The sequence below is a fragment of the Myripristis murdjan genome, chromosome 13 (assembly GCF_902150065.1).
Source record: "Myripristis murdjan chromosome 13, fMyrMur1.1, whole genome shotgun sequence".
Classification (NCBI taxonomy): Eukaryota; Metazoa; Chordata; class Actinopteri; order Holocentriformes; family Holocentridae; genus Myripristis; species Myripristis murdjan.
In genome coordinates, this window is record NC_043992.1 from 34,237,113 (window position 1) to 34,259,416 (window position 22,304).

At 42.4% G+C, this 22,304-nt stretch overlaps 1 protein-coding gene across 3 annotated transcripts in view; it reads left to right on the forward strand.

Annotated features, from left to right (window-relative positions):
- robo1 (roundabout, axon guidance receptor, homolog 1 (Drosophila)) overlaps positions 1-4,466 on the forward strand; it is a 191,762-nt gene extending 187,296 nt beyond the window's left edge. For all 3 annotated transcript variants that reach the window (XM_030067248.1, XM_030067249.1, XM_030067250.1), the window contains exons 28-30: positions 1,373-1,648; positions 2,842-3,044; positions 3,170-4,466. In XM_030067248.1, coding sequence (XP_029923108.1) covers positions 1,373-1,648; positions 2,842-3,044; positions 3,170-3,184 — 494 coding nt within the window. In that variant the 3' untranslated portion in view covers positions 3,185-4,466. The remainder of the gene's footprint in view (positions 1-1,372; positions 1,649-2,841; positions 3,045-3,169) is intronic.
- The last annotated feature ends 17,838 nt before the right edge of the window (positions 4,467-22,304 follow it).

Genomic DNA, 22,304 nt, shown 5'->3' on the forward strand with positions numbered 1-22,304 from the left:
TAGAAAAGCGTCCAGGCAGCATGAACATAAATACACATAAATACCACCGGTTTAGACGGCAGCAAAAAGGCAGAGAGACAAGGGAACTAGCACGAGGAGCATCCCCCCCCCCCCCACACACACACCATCTCTCCTTTAGCCCTCTTTGACCTGCTCATTTCTCTCTTGTTTGCACAGTGGATGTGGAGACTCCCAGGTTATATTCCCCACATAATTCATATACAGCCCTAATGCCTTTGTCTACCTCCTCTCCGGATCTAACCCGCTCCTGTCTCTTTTCATCAGTCATGGCCGCCGCATCCAAGACCTCCGCTACACCTTCATTGGCTAGATACTCTTCAGACTCGAGCCCTGTCCTCACCTATATTCCCTCATAAATCTAAGCGGCGCCGCACTCCTCCCTTGTAGTGAGCTATATCTCACAGACAGTGGCATTGATCGGACTCTGACTGAGGTAGGACTCGGGAGGCAAGGGAGATATTAAAAAACTGCAGACGCCTCTCTGCTGTATGATATTGACCGGCCCCCCTTTTGTATTCAGCAGGAATGGAAGGAGGTGCAGGATAATCAGGAAAGTGTATTAAAGCTGCCTGATTCATCCAGCAAAACACAGCAAAGACATCGCCTGCCCCTTTAGCCTTGAGTATGTAAAAAGTGAATAAAAGCTTTGACTGTTGTTCGAGTCTTGCCCGTGTCACGGAGATATTAAAATGTCTACGGCAGATATTAGGATGATAGATGTTAAGAGCGGGCGCTGCTGTGTGTATTTGCTTTCCAATGCGGTGTGCATTAAGCGTCTGGCGACCGACAAAGTAATCTTTTAAGTTGGAAAATGATTAGAAGATGAAAAGCCATCGATTGCACGTGTTCGCCAGCAGACGAGGCTTTCTCCCGCGTGTTTTGTTTGGATGGCCGTCTGAAGTGTTAGTGCTCAGGCGGCCCACTGGCTGGCCACGTATGAATAATGGCTCAAGGACAAGCAGCATTGATTCATCGACAGGGGAAGTCAAAGAGCCAGCTGCTGACCGTTACGCTCCCCTCTTCCTCCTCTCTTCCCTCTCCTCTCTCTCCTCCTCGGCCTCGCTTTCTCAAATCCCAGATTCTCGCCTCTTTAATGTCGTCTATTCTGTTTACCGCCTGTTCGTAGGCGTTTCCGTTCAGCGTGGCTGTGTTTACAACTGTGAGTGTATGTACACACGCTGCAGCTGTGTTTGCGTATCACTGTGCAGGTGTGAGACAACGGAGTGACAGATAATACACATTAAAGTTCCTGGAGGGCACGGATTCATGTTCCTCCGTTGCTCAGGCGTTTAAGATGGACTTTTTGATCTCGATGGCTAATGTTGTCTCACTTCCTGTGTTTACCCGTCAGATCTCCCGCCTCCGCCCATCCCGCCTCCAGCAGTGCTCAAGTCCCCCACGCACCCCTCCAAGGCAGCCCTGGAGGGCCGGGGAGTCATTTCCCCCAAGGCGAGCGAGGGTCGAGACAAGAGAGGAGGTTCGGGGGGCTACCGGCCCCGAGAGGGCTCAGACCCCAGAACCAGCTCTTCTGAACGCAGAGACGCTCAGGAGAGACAGAAGACGGCTCACGGAGGGAAAGGGAATAAACACGAGGGTAGCACCGCCAACAAGGCACGCCAACACCCAGGTACAACGCCCAAATGCAGTGTTAAAGGGGAATGCCACCCATTTAAAAAAAAATCACTGTGGGAGGAAACCGAAGCTCCCGACGGAAATCCACACAGACACAGTGAGAAAATGCAAACTCCACACAGAAAGGAGCCTGTGAAGCAACAGTGCTAACTGCTGGACCACCGTGCCTTCAAACTTTAGGATGTAATTTACCGTATTTCACCAATTAATCGCCCGGCCGCAAATAGCCGCCGGGTTCTTATAAACGCCTGGGGTCTGCACGCATTTTGCGTATTAAACGCCCACCCGAATAACCGCCGGGGCGATTATTTGCATTATATTGAGGTAACCCAAAATAAGGCTACTCACCTTATTTTTGCAGAAGTAAACAGTTAGCCGCACAATAACTGTGCAGCACTTCTGTTTTCTGTCAAAATAAGAGCGCTAGCAAACGTTAGAACAAAAGGGTGTACCGTAATATTAAATCGACCGACTGAAAATATGTTGGACAGTAGCTGTCATCACGATAATGTCCTGGTGCAAACATAAATAAAGGCCTGCAGCGAATAGCCACCTGGTTCTTTTAAACGCCCAGGGTCCAAGTCGATTTTGCATATTAAACGCCCGGGCGATTAATTGGTGAAATACGGTATTTAAAAACAAAATTAGGAATGTGTAAATATTTGTAAGAATAGTATTGTTGAGCATTATTTGTAATATAAACAGTTTTGTTTGACATCACATCAAACATTGTCGTTCAACTCAATTGGATAATTATTATTTTAACATGTAATTTTGCTTGTAAAAGTCATATTGTAATAAAGTCCCACAATCCCAATGAGTATCACATTGATTTCCATATTGCCGTGCTGATCACTTTATAGCTCCACAAGCCAACACACCAGGCGTTGTTTATGGAGCAGCTTCTGATTTTATATCCCAGTGACATTTCAGTGTTCCAGGGTTTTCTCTTACATTTCTAGCTTTAGGAAAGATTGGTGCATGTTAACAAATATTGACTGAAACTGTCCTGGGGTGCAGATGTAACGTGTAAATTCTTAAAATGGGTGGCATTCCCCTTTAAGAAGTCTCTTTATTCATGTGTGATCAAAGCCATGGGCAATATGTAGGGATTATAGGCTTTTTGCAAGTCCACAGTGAAAGACTGCAGCATACAAAGTACAGTAATTGTGTTGTGTGTGTCCCCAGGTTCAGAGGACATTCTGCCCTACAGCCGGCCACAGTTCCCCACAGTCAACAGCCCCCGGGACCCGAGCTCCTCCAGCTCCATGTCCTCCAGGGGCTCAGGGGGGCGGCGGAGAGGGGAGGGGGGTCCAGGGGGCCGCAGGAACCCTGCAGACATGGGCCTCAACACCACAGGGGCCTTCCAGCCAGGAGATGAAGACCTAGAGGTGCGGGGTGACACACAAGCTATGCCTCAACCGATTTGAGTGTAGACGTTCTCCTCGCAAAGCACGGTTACGAAAGATGTTTGCTGACCGAAATGTCTGTTGTGCTCTGTGTGTTTTTCCGCCAGATGGTGGAAAGCTGAAGAATAGAGAAGGAGGAACTGTCCTGAATTTCCCAAGATTGGAGCGCCATTGTTTCTCTTACAATTTTAAATATCTCAGTATTTCACCATCATGTTGGCTGACATCATACTGTACGTCAATAGTGTTTCTTTACATCTGGAAAACAGACCAATTGTTTTTTCTAACTTATCATTTTCTATGTCCATTTGAAAAAAAAAACAAACAAAAAACAAAAAAGCGAAAGAAAGAGCGTCAGAGGATAAAAGAATGGTGCATTCAAAGCAAAATACACAGTAGTATATTTATGTTTTATTCCAATGCAATATGGGGTGAAATTGTGCTCCAGACATTGACATGACTCGGCTTGCCTTGACAAGAACTTTGGAGAGCCCGTACAGTCAGATGTTACTGTAATGAAATAGCTGCAAGCAGAGAGGGGTGGACTGTCCTGTAAATATACGTGTATACATGATGTCCTTTTGTTTCACCCATTGTGGTACCTCAAATTTGTCTTCTTTGTTATTTTGCGAATTCTAATTTTATTATGCCAGTAAATATAATTATTTTATCATTTCCATCCATGTTGTAAATTACTATATTATTTAGCCGCCCCAAGAAAGTGCCACTTTGGGAATGTTTTTTTTTTTTTTTTTTTTTTTTTTTTTGTAATGCACTGTTATGTTTCGTGTTGTCGTCAATGTTTGTTATTTGTTTTACTTTGGTTTTAAAAGCACAATCACTAAACTTTATTTTAAACCATTCTATCTATTAACCTTTTTGTCTTACCGGAGGAAAACAGGTATGACAAAAGAGTCTAGTTAATCCTGATGATGATGATGATGATGACGATGATGATGATACTGATGTAGGTAAAGGTGATAGGCTGTTTACCATGGCTGTGTTTGAAAGGAGACTCCTTGCATTATGATTGTCTCCCTCTCCGGTTCTGATGCGAGCTTAAGTGATGGACAGGACAGCAAATGTGAGTCATAGCTGCAATGTAAATATCTTTTCGCATTGACCATAAATCCAGCTATTGCACATTAATCCAAATGGTTACGTTGTCTACTAATGCACTTAAACGAATGTGAGAAACAGGAAAAACGAGTCACTTTGGGAATCTGGAGAGGTTTTGACTGGACAAGGAGAGTCTCTTTTCTTGGACAGAAAGGGGCGAAGGACCCCTGTCCTAAGGAGAAAGGGTGCTGTTGTTTATTCATAGGACATCTGCAAACATTTGTTTCGTAAAGCAAAAAAAGTAAAAAGAACTAAAAAAAAAATGATGAATAAAAAAAGGTCAAACAACACATGTTCCTTTGTTCCTTTATTATCACTCTTTTAAGGCAATATCGTAAACATTCACCCTGAGCATGATTGCAGCAGCACTTTCACATGATTAGTATACATGAGCGTTAACCACGTGCACAGTACACCAGAGAAAACATCATAAACACCTGTGGAGATATGAAAAACTATGCATAAAGGTAATTGCGAGGGAATATTCCAACACGACTTTACTTTTATTGACACGTTTATCATGGCTGTAATTGAAAAGCATTGCCTTCATAAAGCTCAATGTCACTACATCTATCGCATTTTAATTTGAAATCCATTTGAGCCAGCCTCGCCTGAAAGGCCACAATGTACCTCAGCATCCTGTCAAGGAGGGAACTATCAATATCCTTGGCTCAGCGGCTAAACAGCTATTTCTCTTCTATATGGTAGCTATTCAGATGTATTACCCAATGCCAATTCCATTAGCGCTCTCCATTATTCACAATATCAGCATCCCCATGTCATTCAATAAAGGCATTTGGAACCATAGAGAGAAGCTAAAACCAATGGTGAAGGGATTATATCCAATTTGACAGGCCTAATATGCCTGCCAATTAGGCGTAAGGAGGCTTCAATGAGGTTACATAAGAGTGTGCATACAGTAGGCATCTTATTTCTCTCATTTACTCACCGGCGAGATAGCTGCTGACACGGCAAAACAAAATATCCATAAAATCAAAAGATGACATTGTCGCCAGAGAGCTACTCTAGACGGCAACTCGTCCTAATTGGAGACCGAAATACATTTGTTCCAGTTTATTAGATCTAACCTGCCTACTGCTTGTTCTCACAGAGGCAATAACCTGGCCTATGGGAGTCTTTAATGTCAAGCACTCTCTGTCTGGCTTATTCAAACAGCAGTGATGGAGAAAGAGAGATGGTTCCTCCCCTCTATACTCCCTTTTGAGCCTCAAAGAATTGGAATGGAAGTCCTGTTTTTACAAGCTAATGACTAGTGCTGCCCACCTCAGATGGTGGAGTCTCCAGAGACCACTCCGACTCCTCCGCTGAAATCCATCAGAGCGATGAGAGATTCCACAGTTAAATCCCACCGGCTGATTTATGGCGACAGTGGTAGATATCAGGACATTTATAATAGCGGATGCATTAATAGAGTCTGGATGCAGGTTATGTGTGTTGCAGATCGGTGGATATTATTAATTGGGAAGAAAAAAAAATGAAGAAATGTACAGATTTTTTTCCTCTAATCAAAAGCATAGCCTTCTAGTTTCTGTATTCATGAAAAAAGATGCATTGCTTTTTATCTTTAGGCATTAAAGAATGTGATTTTTGAGATCTGATGTTTACAGAAAAACTAAAACTAACATTGAAATGGATTTCAAGTAATAGTTTTCATGCATGATGAATGTGGTCTGTGTAAATTCCCATTCTCCCCCCCTCCTCCTCCCTCTCAATCTGTGATTTTTGAGCTCCCCTCCCCCCCTTCAACCCCCCAGGTGTTCTCTAATAAGCACCTTTCTAAACAAGAACAAATTTGGAACAGGGAAGAGCATCCCCTTATGCCTCCATCCATCATTTTAATGAGTGGAGGAGTGTCCAGGCCACACAATGAGATGCAGGTGATTAAAGGATATTAAGCAGAGACACAGACTGCCAGGGTTACTCACCCCATAATGGCATTAATATGCAAGATGTGGAGAGGACACGGGACGGTCTTTGGTTTGGTCCGGTCCTCACAGTCACTCTACCTGTCTGCTTGTGGAAACACGCCAAGACACCGTGCCATGTCCAGGACATTTTGAGGAAGGCAGGGCAAGGAGGATGAAAAACCTGTGTGTGTGTGTGTGTGTGTGTGCGTGTGTCTCTGTGTGTGTGTTTGCATGCACGTGTGTGAACCCATTTAAATAAATATGTTTAAGAGGTTATCAGTGTGTAGAAAATTACATTTCGTATGAGTTAATCCTTATGCATCTATTATTATTATATCCTCCCATTCTTAGAGTTTCAGAATTTGACATTTGAATACATTTATTGCTATCTTAGTGTTTCCATTATAAACCCAAATTTGGTTTACCAAAGGACTGTTACTGTAAGATCTGCATGTTCCACAACAGCTTTATTATAGCGTCTGCCACAGAGATTTGTTACTGATAAAACTGTGACATTTACTCCTCCTCTTTTATATATATATATATATATATATATATATATATGAACATATCTATATCCATCTATCCATTTCCTCAAGAAAGTCGGCTCCAGGGCACCAACGCTAACCCTGAGCATGGTGCCCAAATTTCTCTGGCAGGGAAAAGATGTATCTGCACGGCCAAAATCTTCATTTTAATAAGTCATTTAGTCTCATATTCAGTCTTAAATTCTTGTTTTTCTAAGACCAAGTAAAAGAAAATCTGCACACAGAAACCTAAGATAAGATATTGATTTTTCCAACATAACTTAAACTTCCAGAAAAATGAAACAAGTGAAACTGCATTACTGAATATGAGCCCAAACAGTGTGTTTTGGTGGAGATTTTTTCTGCAGTGTGAGACAGAGAGGTTAAGAATCACCCTAACCGCTAAACAGTGACAGCAAAATTGTGGGCTAAATCATCAAAGGACACTTACATACTTACATTTTTGCATGTGAAAGATGTCAAAAATGACACAAAAAAACCTTAGTAAATATTCCTGTGTCAAATCGTTTTTACAATCTTAAAAAATAGAGTCCAGTAAACCACTGCATCATCTGAAAAGGGTAAATATGAATGTTGAGTCCAATATCTAAAAAAGAAATCTCCCTCATGTCCGATGATATCTAACTTCTGAAGTTTAAAGAAGTTATATGTCTTAATATGTAAATATAGTTGTGTAAAATGGGATTTACAGTAAGTGGTGCATGCATGACCAGTTTAAGGGTTTTGTCACATACATAGCCACAAACAGTGTATTTTCTTGGCAAGAATGTGTTAACACTGTGCCTTTCATTTGCCTCCTCCTCTCTCTTTAATGCCTTCTTTTTTTTGTCGGCTTCAGTTTCAACAGTCGGTAGTTTACACTGCTGTTACTTTCAACTACTTCCCCATAACGACAAACTAATTTCTTTTGTGCAAATTCAGTCGCTCTCTCAGTTCTGGTCCCCAAACTGCTTCATTAACCTCCTTCCCAAACTAGGAGGTAATTAAGTGAACAGCTGTGTACTGTCTGACGACTCATCCTGCTGTCGCTCCCCTCCACGAGGATGCCAGCGAGGAACCCATCATCACAGGTGCACACTGTTTAGACAGCTTACCAGGACCTCTCCACAGCCATTTACACTACAGCTGCAGGTCAAACGCCACCTCTTCAGACAATCAATCAAAACTCATTTAGTTTTAATGATCCTCCCAAACAACTCATTACAAATTCACATTGTTAACAAAAAGTTGTTTTTAATCAATGTTAAACGCCGCCGCTTGTTTCAACTTCCAGAGACGGAGCCGAGATGAGTTATGGTGAAAGATGGCCGTCGGTGGCGAGCCAACCCGGACGCAATGAGAGAGGGAGTGTGGAAGCGAGCCAAGTATGATTTTTTTTAATAACTGGGAAGTAATCCGGGTGATTTGTACATCCATTTGTCACTTAGCCAGTCATTCTAACCATCCTTATTTAGTGCCGATGGGGTCCGCACAATTAACCCAGAGGAATATAGCTTCCATGTCTCGTCCCCTGGAATCTTCCCTCCCTCAGCTTTTTCTCCACTATCCTCTTTGCCTCTGCAGGCTGATCTCATCCTCCTACGGTTCACATCCCCAGTGAGTCATGGACCCAGTCGTTAGCAATATGCTTATGCTATTCATTAATAATTTTAGAGGCTACTTCATTGGGACAACATGTGAGATTAAGTAACAGATTCAGTGCATCAATGCGGCAGATTCTGAATCAGGGTGTCCTGTGCAAAACAGTTTAAACCGTTTTCTTAATCTCTGCTGAATCACTTAAAAAAAAAAAAAAAAAAAACGGAACAATTTAGTCTCACATTCGGTGTTAAAATCTTGTTTTTGTTGAAGCAAGTGAAAGGTAAATCTGCCAGTGAGATGAGATAATCCCACTAGTTTTCAATCTAGTTTCACTTGTTTCATTTTTTTTTTTTTTCTTTCTGGGAACAAATATGTTGAAACAAGGCAGAATAAGGCAGATCAGACCACTAGGATGAAGAAAATGACACTGGCTTCATGAAAAGTCTGGAGACAAGTGGGATAATCTCATCCCACTGGCAGATTTTTTTCACTTGTTTTAACAAAAGAAAGATTTTATGACTTATTAACATAAAGATGTTTACAGTGCAGTGCCCAAAATGCCCATTTTCTCTGCACTGAATTCAAACAAATCCATTAGAACAGGGCGTCAGTTTAGCCGTGGTGCTAGGCGTACCCATAATGAAGTAACCCTTGAAGCCATGTGTGGCTCCTCCTCAAGGTGAGGAATGTCCAATGCAAACACACAATCACACCACTGAGAGCAGCATGTTTTCATAACAACGTCGCCAAGCGCGCTCGGCGAAACCTCGACACGACCAGTCACACGGGCTAAATGGAGATGGTGACAGACAAAAGCCTGGCGGTGCTTGATGTTCAGCGAGGGCACATAATGGGGCTAAATTAGGGTGTTTTCTTAGTCAAATGACCTGGGGAGTGTCGCTGATTTGAATGGCGGGTGTTCTGCAGGCATTGATAGATGGAAGGTGAGGACATGGGTGAGCGGGCGGCAGAGGTGTTAGGAGGGGAGAGCCGTGATGTTTTAAAGGGTGTGGGCACCGCTGTAATGTTCCTCCCCTCTCTCCTCGTTCTCCTCTCTCCCTCCGCCTGTCTTTCTATCTTTCTTTCTGCGGCTGACAGGCTGCTGACTGACTGAGTTGGGGAGATGAGACATGGGTTCATCACGCGTTGTGTGGCCTTGGGGCTGTTTTTCCCCCTCCGCGTAAGATGGCTGCTGTGCTTGTGTTGCCATTTTAGCTGTTGTCTCACAGCCAAGCTATTTTTCTTTTTTTTTTTTCTTTTTTTTTTATGACAGTGACCTACTTGTGAGCGAAAACATGATCCCTTTTTTCCCTTCATTTGTCTTTTCATTTGATGTGTTTGTCTTTTAACCAACTAAGGTAATGTGGATCAAGGGGGATAATTGCGAAGGGCAGGACAGCATCATATTAATGGTTAAGGTTGTATGTTATTGGATGGCACTATATTTCCAGGCCATGTCCAGAGCTTGTTCTATCGATTATTATTTTTCTCCCCCTGAAAAAAGACTAATGAGCACCAAGAATTCCACTAGAAAGGTTAATACAATATTGAAATGTCAGGAGATTAATGATATTGTTTTTTCTTCCTATGGTCCTGCAGAAGAGGGTGACAAATGTCTTGCCCTTTTCACTCCAGCTCCCCTATTTGTGATCTCTTTCTCTCTCTCTTTCTTCTCTCTCTCTCTCTCTCTCTCTCTTTGTCTGTTGCTCTGATATTCTCCATCTCCCTTTCTCTTCTCCCTTTGTCTCCTCCTCGTTCCTCTCCGCTGACCATGGTCTCCAGACACCAAGGACTTATCTCCACCACTGTGCGTAAATGCTGTTGCTCTATGCAGTGACACAACAGAGAAGATGGGCCGTGCCGTACACTGTGTGCGGTTGTCAGTGAATGAACAGCATTGATCCATCTTCATTAGGACGCCGCGAGATTTCAACACCAGGAGTTTGCCTTCTGCGGAGAGCGGAAATGCCTCCTTACGCATTCGACCATCACGCTGTACATTATTTCCCTCTGCAGCTTCAGATCATGGCTACTGAGAGCACAGGACGGCTGTCTTTGTTGAGAAACTCCCCGTCGCGCGTTTTGGTCGTCATGGTGCAGATGCGAACTGGTCTTCTGTGGTTCACGTTGCTGCGGTCCAGATCTTGACTGAAATGATTGACTCCTCCCATGCTCCTGCAGTACCCTGGCATGGGGTCCAAGTTTTAATCAACTCTGCATAATTGGAGTGATTCCCTGTCTTGCTGTATATTTCAATCCATCTGTATAATTACGGTGAATTAAAGTCTTTGTCAGAAGGAACGGGGAGGGAGAAGGCTTACACAGACCCTCCCCTGCCAATTCCCCCTCTCTGTACCACACACAATTACACACCATCTTGAGAGAAAGAGGAAATTACCTCTTTTGTCATCTCATTTTTCACTGGCGGGGGCTCAACGTGTGCGCACAACTATTCACTGTTACTGAGCGTCAAAAATAATTAATGCTGCACTACAACCTGTGCGCGCGAACATCTCCTATATCCGTTTCAATATCACACGTTACACAATTAGCTCTGCACTTAACACAGCGTCTCACAGTGTGTGTGTGTGTGTGTGTAAGCTATTGTTCTCAGATGTGTGTTGTTTTTTTTTCTGTGTTTAGGACTTGTGGAAGAACAGCAGGCAATAGCGATCTTCCTCCTTGCTCTGGGGGCTTTTGGCCAGCCGTGCCTCAATGCAGTAATTGCATCGATGAGAGGGAAAGCAGTGGCTTGCAGGCGAGCATGGGTCATCATTACTCTGTGTGAAGCTACCAGCCCTAAGGTAGCCCATTACTGCACTGTGTCAATAGCTGATGCTGCTCTATGATAGAGGCCAAACGTTAGACCTTCAAGTATCATGTGATCACTTCCTGCCTCCAGGTTGAAGGTTCAGACAATTACAGAGGTGCCAATTTATCTTCTGCCTGTACTAGGTGATCGCCTGAAATTGTAGAGCTGATATCTCGCATTATCAGTAATGGCAGTCTGGACTAAAATGCTGTTTGACTTTTCAGAAAATTGAAGACATCACCATTGGATCGTTCTTCTTCTCACTGTTTTTGGCATTGCACATGGAGAGGCGTTGCTTCACTGTCGTATCACTGGCATCCTGTGTGGGCTGAGCCCGGGTCTGCATCTCTCTCATTTCCTCCTCTCATCCATCCTGCGCCAGACAGCCACTATCTCCACGCCTATATGCCTGACATCTGCAGGGCATAGCTAAATCACTTTAGTACCCCACAGGGGGAACGGCCCAAATAACTTCAGCCCCAGTCCAGGAAGTCCTGCATTAACCATGAAGCTGCTGCGCCAACTCAAGGATAAGATTTCCCTAACCTTATCAGACCTGCCACATCCTGTGAATAATTACTATATTATAATGTGTCTGTTCTTTTTGTGCTGAATTCAAGCCAGTAATCGTGCAACACTGAGGTGCTATAATATTTATGATTCTGTAGATAAGCCATATAATTGAAAGCATAAAGGCAATAAAGAAAAAAAAAAAAAAAACACAGTCGTTATGACTATGATCATGGTCATAACTGCGGCTGTAATAAACATTTTGATGTTGATTTGAGATGTATTTCATCGTGGAAATATAATTCCTATAGCGTTATTGTGCTTATTACACGTATGGCTTTGTTTCTGTGTATTGGATATAACCCATCCTCTTTATCTTCATTTGTGGTCCTGTCTCTGTTATCTCCTTCATATCCTGGCTGGGCCATCAATTCCTGTCTCTCCAGTTCTTTTAACCTGCAGCAGTCCTCTCACAATCTCCAGCCTTTTGTTGAGACATTTAACACTGACCTTCCCTTTCTCCCAATTTTCGCTATTTCTCTTCCTCTCTGACCCTCGGCCTAACCCCCCACCACCGCCCTTTCTTTTTTTTTCATCGCTCCATCGGTGCCACTCCCCCCTAACTTCCCAGCAATTGCCACTTTCCCTGCACAATGCTTTGGACAACCAATTTACACAGTGGCAGGATGCATCTGTCTCCTGTGTGGCTGAAGAATGCCTGCTCTGTCTGCACTCGTTCAGAGGCTTACCTGGGTCCAGGCTGCTCCATGACTTCATCTCAGTGCTTGGCAACTGCGGGATCTGCTTATCTGCTTTATCTTAAAGCAGAATTTGGGACTCCATCGGCTTCAGAAAGGAGGCGCGTCACAAAACCACTGGAAACCATCAAGCATCAACCGAGGATTGTTGGGCTGCAACTAATAACTATTTTCACTGTCAACTAATCTATCATGTATTGATTCATTTATTTCACTGACTAATCATTTATTGTATAAAGTGTCAAAAATCATAGCAAATGCTCATGGGATGTTAGCAGAGTCCAAATAGACATTTTCACAGTAGTCACTTTTTCACAAATGACCAGGGTAAATACAGGTGGTAGGTTCATAGTAACATTAATTCAGGTTTGTTCCACTGGGGTCATGTTGGCTCACTGGAAAGGCTCTGGTCCACTTAAATGGAAGAGAACCTTAATTAACATCATCACTAACACTGCTATTTCTTGTCAAAATGGGTGCTGTGAAAAAGGTCTATTGCTTTCTTAGCCTGACCAGCATCCCAAAAAACAATCACAGTATTAATTTGATGACGATGTGAATCAGAATCAGAAATACTTCACTGATCCCCGAGGGGAAATTGGATATGAATGGGGAAAGTAAGCAAATCTAAGTGATCTTAGTGAAGCTGTGGCCTAATAACTAAAGGTTTGGGGTAGTAATGCGTGGACTGCAGTTTTATCCATGGGCACCACGGATAATAAGGTGGTCTGGGTCATAAAAATGAACATTCTGATTAACTGGTGAAGCAGCAGAAACAATAAGCAATAATAATAACAATAAGCTCCATGACAGGTGTCTAAAAAGTTATTTCAGAAGGTAAAACTTTTATTATGTGTTTCTTGGGGAGTTTGTTCTGTCCTGTCAAGTTTATTTTATTTATTTTATTTTATTTTATTTTATTTTTTTTAATTTCTGTGATCAAATTTTTTATTTGGTTTTCTTTTATGACACCCAGTGTATGGGATGCAGCATTAGACTTAATACAAAAACAGATATACAAACAACAACCAAAAAAAAAAAAAAAAAAAAAAAAGGGAGAAGAAACATAAAAACAAACAACCAAAAGCAATGTGAGTATAAATAAAAATATACATTATTCGAAATAGCATGAATTTACGCATACCCACATCCACCCCCCATACATACTTTCACATACATCTATCACATAAATCAAGTATTGAGTCTTGATTCATGTGGTTCATTTACTGTAGATCATTGATGCAGAGCTACACACACACAACCACACACTCACACACACACACCAGTCCACTCAGGCCAACCACACATACACTCTCACACAACATCTACATGCCTACATCCCCAGTACCCCCCACCCCTGATATCCGCAACGATCTTGGCTGTCAATTGACTATAATTGACCAAAAATTAGATACTGTTTTGCATGGAATAAAAAACAAGACAAAAAGTTATTGTGATTTATTTCTCACTAGAACTAATACTTCCTTCCAGGCCTTAAGACTTTTGTGCCCCTGTTGATACCACTGATTGATTGACAATGTGTTAGAGGGTAGCCATCTTGCCGCTACCATCTTCTTAGCAACAGTTATTCCTAAAAACAAAAGCCTGTCCTGTCAAGTTTATAACTACAGTTTTTAGTTTCATTGTTTAAATGTCCCATGATATTTGCTGCAGTGCTATACTGCACACGTGGAAACATCTACAATTACAGAGAGCAGCCTCTCTGATCTTTAAGGTAAGTCATCAAAGAAGACACTCATACATCAATACAAGACAAAATAAAGAGCTCACCTGAAAAGCTTGCGCTGCTCAACATAATTTAAAAAAGCAACATATCAGGGACAGGCAGAGGTGGAGTGAAATATCCATGCAGGTGTGGGTCTCTAATGCTGACAAAATCATTAATTTGGGTGAGTGGTGGGTGGATGATTTATGCATTAATGGGGATTTGGATGGTGTCAATATGTGTGTCACTAGTTTGAGGATACTTGATAAATGACTTAAACAATTCATGGACTTGCAAAATTAGAACTCATTACTTTGCCTTTTCAGTCCAAATGACTGTGCTTCAGGAAGCCCTGCTGCTGTGTGTGTTGTAGGCTGATGTTAACAAGCTGGCTACACCACCAGGAAGAAGTCAGCTCAGTAGCTGAGTGGCAACACCCACCCTGCGTTCCAATACCACCTTACTATTTAGTATGCAAAAAAAAAAAAGAATTATTATGTCCCAATACATAGTATGTCAGATGCAGTACGCCAAGAGTACCAGGATGTTCTACTACATCCGGTCAGATTTTGCACTATGCATTTCAGCATGCTCCACTGGCCATTCTGACATACAATCCTTTGCGCAACGGATGTTACGTCGCACTGACTGAGCTGTGTGTACAAGCCACGCCCACATACGGAAGACAACAAGACACACATATCACACAAAACTCGCTCAGTGACAGCAGCAGCGACAGGAAGACAGAAGATAAGAAATATGACAGACGGCAGCGCAGTATGAAACAGCACCGCCATTTTGACTACAACATTCAAATGTGGCACGACAGACGGCGGCGGAAGTGAGCAAGAGGGTCGGAGGTCAGGGATGATGTATGTAGTGTGTCCCAATAGTATGCACATGCATGCATACTGCATACTAAACTATATACTTTGTAAGGGCAGCTGCAGTACATACTAAAAGTAAAAAGTAGAAGTATGTGATTTGGAATGCAGGGCCAGTGTCAAAAAGACATTACGACCATCTAACTTCCATATTTGGGCTCAAACCACTGCAGGCAGGGAAAAGAGGAGCAACATATTTTCCTCTACAAACTATTGCAATCTGAGTTTCTGGTGTTTTGGACTTTTGGTTTGGACTCTACTTTTGTTTCCCTGTGTTTTTCCTTGTGTTTTAGTGTAGTTTCCTTCGCCCTGTCACTCCCATCAGTGGGTTCACCTGTGTCTGGTTCCTCAGTCTTGTTTGCCCCTCCCAGTTCCACACCTGTCCTGAGTCTGTGATCATCCCTGGTTGTCCTGATGCCTCCCAGTGTTTCCCTCAGCCTCTCCTCAGTGTTCTCCTGTCTGCTGCTCCAGCCCCTTCCCCAGGTGTGTCTTGTTACCTTATCAGCTCCTTGTGTATTTAAGTCCTGTCTTCAGTTCAGTTCTTGGTCTGATCGTTTGTCTTTCCCGGCCTGTGATGTTCTGCCATGCGTGCTTCCAGTGTTCCCTGTGTTTATTCCTGGTTCTCCTCGTGTTGTTTTGTAGTTTTGGTCAATAAATTATTTTGCCTCACTGCCACCTGCTCCTGCGTTTGGGTCCAACCAACCTCCACTCACGTGACATCAGCTGTTTTTCTTAGCAGATGCTCGTAAGCCAGCAACTGTCAATGACTATTTTTTTTTTTATTTTCTAAATTATTTTCTGTCAGTTTATTGACTTATTTCATAGGTAAAGCCATGTAATAAGCAGAATAATCTGGTCTTCTGTAGATAAAGACTGTAATGAGGAACCATGAAGTATCTCTGCCTCTGTGGCCATCTTTATTTTGCCCTAACCCCCCTTGTGGATTATTGGAAAATGGAAATTATTGGAAAATTAAATTAGAATGTGAGATCACTTTCAGGACAGCATTTTTTTTCTTCCCTCATAAGAGATATTAAATAAAGAAAGGGAGGGATAAAATATAATGGTTTTAGAAGGATTATGACAGAAAATACTGAAGAATAAATTACTCTGGTATGGAGGAAACTAAAGTCAAAATCAATTTCCCAAGCAAACATGATCTAATCAATTATGCAGGACCCAACTCAAAAATTTTGATTGGCTCAAACTGATACCCATACTCGTGACCCTCCCATCATTTTCTTATGGGTTACAATGTCAGCTTTGGTATGTTAGCCCTCCTGTATCCCTCAGACTCAACATTAAAAACAAAGGAGCCACTGGAATGCGACTCCAAGTTCATTTGCATCAACGTCCGACTGAACGACTGGTTCTCTCCTCGGTTGCACAGTTTACCGCCAGTGACCCTGACTCCCTTCCTACCCAAGTCCCCTGTTACTGCAGGCAAGACGTTTGTGCAGCCAGCAGAAACAGAGAAACTGCAAAGAGCTCAAGCAACAGGAATAAAAAACAAAAAATGAAGAAAAAAAAAAAGAAACACTGCATGGTAAGTCAAGGGCCATAGTCACTTTAGCCTGACCTGTGTTATCTTTTTGCTCACTGTCTTCACAGCGTCACCCTAATGTCCTGTCACTCCTCTGGATATCCTTTTAATCACTCGTGTAATGAACTACTATGGTAATACTGTTTAGAATAATTATACATCAGTTCAATTAGATACATGCATGCTACAGCTTTATCTGATTACAAAACCAATAGAAAGATCAAACAGCTCTTACGCATCACGTTTTAACATAAGCAGGCTTGCCGCTTTGCAGAGACCAGTTATCTCCTTGAGGACACGGAGTCAAAGTAAATTAGTGTAAATATTTTTCTTAGAAAGAAGGACAAATTGCATGCTATATTTTTGTCACAAGTTGCTTTTTTCCAATTTGTGTTTATAATTAGGGTGTGCAGCACCCAGACATCCAGCGGATAATCTGGCCTTTCTGTATTAGATGGGAAGTGAACCGTGAAAGTAATTGGTGAGTGTAGCACAAATTGGATCTAAGCGTGATGCGATTTTTATTCCTCTGAGGCAATATTTGCAAAGCGATTAGAACAATGCTGCTGCTGCACATTTTCAAAAAGCTTTATTACATACATGTAACGTTTATGATCAAATATTTAACGGGTCCAGCAATCAAGCCCAAGGTGGGAGGTATTACACATGAAGTTTACCATCAGATGGGAGGAAGGGGGGAAAAAAATCTAAAGTTTACAACCACAGCCGCGGCTGCCTCAAATGAGGAATAAATAAATAATGAAAATAAAATCCAAATGGTTTTCATCACTCAACTGTTTCCAAACTCTTCCAATTAGAATTCCTATTAGATGGCTCTGAAATAAACTGCCAAACCAACCACAAAAAATATGGATTACAGAGTTGTTTTACAGGAAATCTCACAGAGTGAAAAAGGCTTATTTCTGTTCCTGTTGGGAACCGGGGGGGAACTGTAGCATGTTTTGCCGAACGCTGTGTGAGACACTTACAAATAACATGATTAGAGACAAATTCATTAGCCAGTAACACCACTTGGTAATGAGATCTTGAGCTTGAGCGGTAATCACTGGGGGTTCGGTAAGCCAGCCAGAATCATACTGGTGTGACCCTGGCATCAAAAGCACAGAGATTGGATATATCTGCAGTCCACGGACGCTTCCAGCTGATAAATGGGGTTTTATCACTTCGGCAGAATCCTGGCCAACATGCCTGGCTGCATACTGAACAGGACTATTGTGTGATGAGGGAGCAAGGACTGAGCTGTTGGGAAGAGGTTTTACTCCGAGGACAAGGAGCTATGGGATAGCTGATGTCATCTGAAGCACACCGGTGCTGTGCCAACACCGAGAGCGAGATGAGCTCCCTCATACATATAAAAGAGTGACGGGGGCTTCCAAAGTGCCCAACAAGTTCTGCAAACAGCTTGACACGGGGTCATACTTTATATACTGCGAAAACATCTCCCTCATGACAAGTTATTCACTGTCATATTCAGCCTTAAAACCCTGTTTCTTTTTTAATCAAGTGAAAAAAAAAAAACAACTCGATGAGATAATCCCATTTGTTTGCGATGCAGTTTCGAATTTTGATTTTTTTTTTTTTTTCCGGGAACGTATAAATGTGTCGAAACAAGGCAGAATTAGGCACATCAGCCTACTCGCATTAACAAAGTGACACTTTCTCACACACTCCAGGAAATTCTGGAAGCAAGTTGAACAGCTTTGGAAACAAACGGGGTTGTATCATCCCACTGGCAGATTTTTTCACTCCTCTTGAGGAAAAAACAAGATTTTAACAGTGACTGAACGACTTGCTAAGATGGAGATTTCTGCAGTGCACTGGCAATAGTTTGCTGATTCCCCCCTCTCTCTCTCTTTCCAGTCTATTGCTGATGTAATTGGTGGGGTTAAATTGGTAAAAACTGGTGAGGTTCCTCCTACATTGTGCCGGGTGCCTGTGGCAGTAAACCCCCATCAATTACCTCCTACAGTCTGTTTCATGCTGAACACGAAGGAATGTGTCAACACCCCAAGATACTGTTCTGCACACACATGAAAGCCTGGCCATCCAAACAGAGGAAAACCTCTGACAGCATAAATTATCGGACGAGGGAGGGAGGGGAGGCGGGTAGAGAAAGGTGAAGGCACCGTGCATGTATCAAGCCTTGTCTCCTGTCAGAAATGGAAGAGAGGAAAACAAAGGAAGGCAGAGGAGATGAACAAAACAAAGAAAAGAGAGAGCAGGACAGAAAATGAGCGCCGGAGAGGGATAGGAAAAGGACGGGAGAGACGGATCAGGAAGGGGCGGGCAGGGAGACAGACAAGCAACTGGCCAGTCCACAGGCAGAAACGTCCCTCAGCGGCGTCTTCCAGGCGACTGTCAGCCTCCATAAGAGCGACATGGTAAACAGGAAGTAAAAATAGCCCTCAGTCTCGTGCGGGTGGCAAAGCAAACAGCCTCCATCGCAAAACCCGGCGCGCGCTTACCGTGCAGTTTGTGTGGAGGAGGAGGAGCGGTGGAACTATTTGACGAGGGGCTTTGTGTTTGGGCGCCTCTGCCGTTGTAAGGCGCCGTCGAGAATCATTTATCACGACGGGAGCACCTGGTGTACAGGAAAAGCTTTGCAGAGCCGGAGCGGGAGCGCCACATGCGGAACGTCTCCGCTAACAAAAAGGGTGAAAATAGCAACATCTCCCTCGACATCTCCCCCCCCCCGCCCCTGCTCCCCTTCATCTTTCTCCACTTCTTTCCTCCATCAGCGCCGCTCCCTCCTCCTTTCTCTGATCCTTTTAACGTGCCTCCATCTCCTCATGTTAATTTGCTGCTTCAGTGACACGCATCATTTGGGGAGTCATTTCTAATAACCCCGCGAGCCCCCATGCAAGTGCCTCGGAGTCATGCACAGAGATGTCATTCAAATTATTAAGCATAATGGTGACAATGATGCATTTCTAAAGCCCTGTGTCTGTGCGACATGACTGCGGTTAGGCCAACACTGCCAGCCAATCCTCCAACACCAGCACCCGCCACCACCACCCACCCCCTCTCTTCTGATATGAACCCCATGTCCCTTTTTCATCTCTTTGAGAAAGAGCACACACTGAGCTGCTGGGGTGAATCATTTCATTTCTCTGAGAGGCACGCTATGAAGAAAAAATCATCTTATATTTCGAAGGGATCTCAAACAGCCCGCTCAATGTCATCTTCTTATCACAAGTTATGATGCAAGCTTTTCCATTTTAAGGGGTTTTGAAGGAAAAGAGCGTTGGGGGGGTTTCTTTACCCTCTTTTGCCCGACCTGAGTCGAAGTAAGGGTAATTATTCATTCTCGCCTGGCCGTCAGGGATGATGTGCCGGTGACATTTAGTCTCCGATGCTTTGTTGTTGCAGATCCAAGGCAGAGAGGATTGTCAGAAGCCAACATCCGCTGCTTCCTCCTCTGGCCTTGGCTCGCTGCACGCCGGATCTCACCAGCGAAGGAAGTAAATGAACGGAGCCAACAGGGACTCTCCGTTCTCTCACATCAAGATTTTTAAGTGTAAGCAACACACGTGTAGCAGATGGCTAGACCCAAACACACCTGCACCGTGCCTTATATTTATTTCTTTTTTTTTTTATTGTAACAGCACAAACACAGAATCTACTGGATGTGCTACTGGTGCATCAAATCGAATTCCCCAACTCTCTGGCCTAACAGAGACAGCTCAGTTTACTGAGAGCCTGATAAATGTTGTGTACTCTGAAAAGTCCAAAACAATACACTGCAAAAACGCAAAATCTTACCAAGATTATTTGTCTTATTTCAAGTCAAAAATGTCTTATTTCTAGTCAAAATATCTCATTGCACTTAAAATAAGACATGATCACCTCAGAAGTCAATTGTTTTTAGACAATTTTTGCTCGTTTCATTGGCAAAATTTGCCAGTGGAAAAAGTGAAAATTCACTTGAAATAAGTGAAAATTAGCTAGAAACAAGAAACAAATTTTGCCAATGAAACAAGCAAATTTTCACTTGAAACAAGAGACAATTGTCTAAAAACAAGTTACTTCTGAGGTGATCATGTCTTATTTCAAGTGTAATGAGATATTTTGACTAGTAATAAGAATAGAATAGAATAGAAACTTTATTGTCTGTTCTTCAATAAAAACAGAAATTTGTCTTTGACACGGCTTCATCACAAATTAAAAAAAAACAAAAAAAAAAAAAACACTAACAAACACATTCACACACATCAACAGATAAGAACAGTGCAGCCTATTTTGTGCTATTTAAAACAGTTATTGCAGAGGGGATGAATGATTTCTAAGACATTTTTGACTTGAAATAAGACAAATAATCTTGGTAAGACTTTGAGTTTTTGTTGTGTACTGAGAGAAAATGTTCACATTCTGATGGAGAAACTGCTTCCAAAGGCTTGGGACTAATTCACCTGTCCACGTTTGCTTTGCAGCTTCTGAAAATTGCTTTGACTGCCACGATCACACCGCGGTGTTCTGGATTAAAAAAGCAGAAAGCAGATGCCTTGATAATAAAGACAATTAAACCGGCAGCTGCACCATCTGCTATTGTCCGTGACCAAAGTAATGAGTGGCAAAAAGGACTTCAAGTGTAATTTTGAGGGGACAGTGTACAGGCGAGGCGGCAAGCAGCATCCTGAGTCTCATTAAAAGAACCAAGCAGCCGCAGTGCCTCATCAGCACCGGAGAGACGCCACAGGTTCAGGGACGAGGAGCTGATTTAGGCAGCTCCAACGTGTGCTTAAGATTTGCAACCTGTGAAACTGCACGACACGGCCCCTTTTAAACAGTTGCACAAAACCGACATCTGCTTTTGAGGAGCCAACACAGACTATATGCAGTATAGGCCTACATGTAAAATAGCACAAAACAGACATCCCAGTGTGACAATGCCAATACAAAGTCCACTAGGATCCGCTGTCGTGTTGGAACCACAAATTACCGAGTGAAACAGAGAAAATAGGTCCGTGTAAGGAGGTTGGTGAGGAGGTTAACCGAGTAGCTTTCATGCTTTAGATTACTAACGTTGGTTGATGTGTGCCACCACCACATAATGTGTTATTAAGAAAGTCATGGTCATTTCACGTGTTCACTGCAAAAACTCAAAATCTTACCAAGATTATTTGTCTTATTTCAAGTCAAAAATGTCTTATTACTAGTCAAAATATCTCATTACACTTAAAATAAGACACGATCACCTCAGAAGTAAATTGTTTTTAGACAATTGTCTCTTGTTTCAAGTGAAAATTTGCTTGAAACAAGTGAATATTTGCTTGTTTCATTGGCAAAATTTGTTTCTTGTTTCTAGCTCATTTTCACTTATTTCAAGTGAATTTTCACTTTTTCCACTGGCAAATTTTGCCAATGAAACAAGCAAATTTTCACTTGTTTCAAGCAAATTTTCACTTGAAACAAGAGACAATTGTCTAAAAACAAGTTACTTCTGAGGTGATCATGTCTTATTTTAAGTGTAATGAGATATTTTGACTTGAAATAAGACATTTTTGACTTGAAATTAGACAAATAATCTTGGTAAGATTTTGCATTTTTGCAGTGTTTCCGTGAGCTCAAGTTGATTTTTGCTGCATTTTTACGGTTTTATTTCACCACAGATTGTTTGTCCACACGTTATGAGATGATTGATTTCTTCCCATCGTCGTAGCCATTTTTTAAACTAAATATTTTGAGAGAAACACTGTCTAAATATTATCCAAGTGTAGAGGAAGCTGCCAATTTTAACCCAGAATTTAAAAAATGAAACTTTATCTTCCATTTGAATTCTCAGACTATCATATAGCAAAAGCATCTTGCTTCG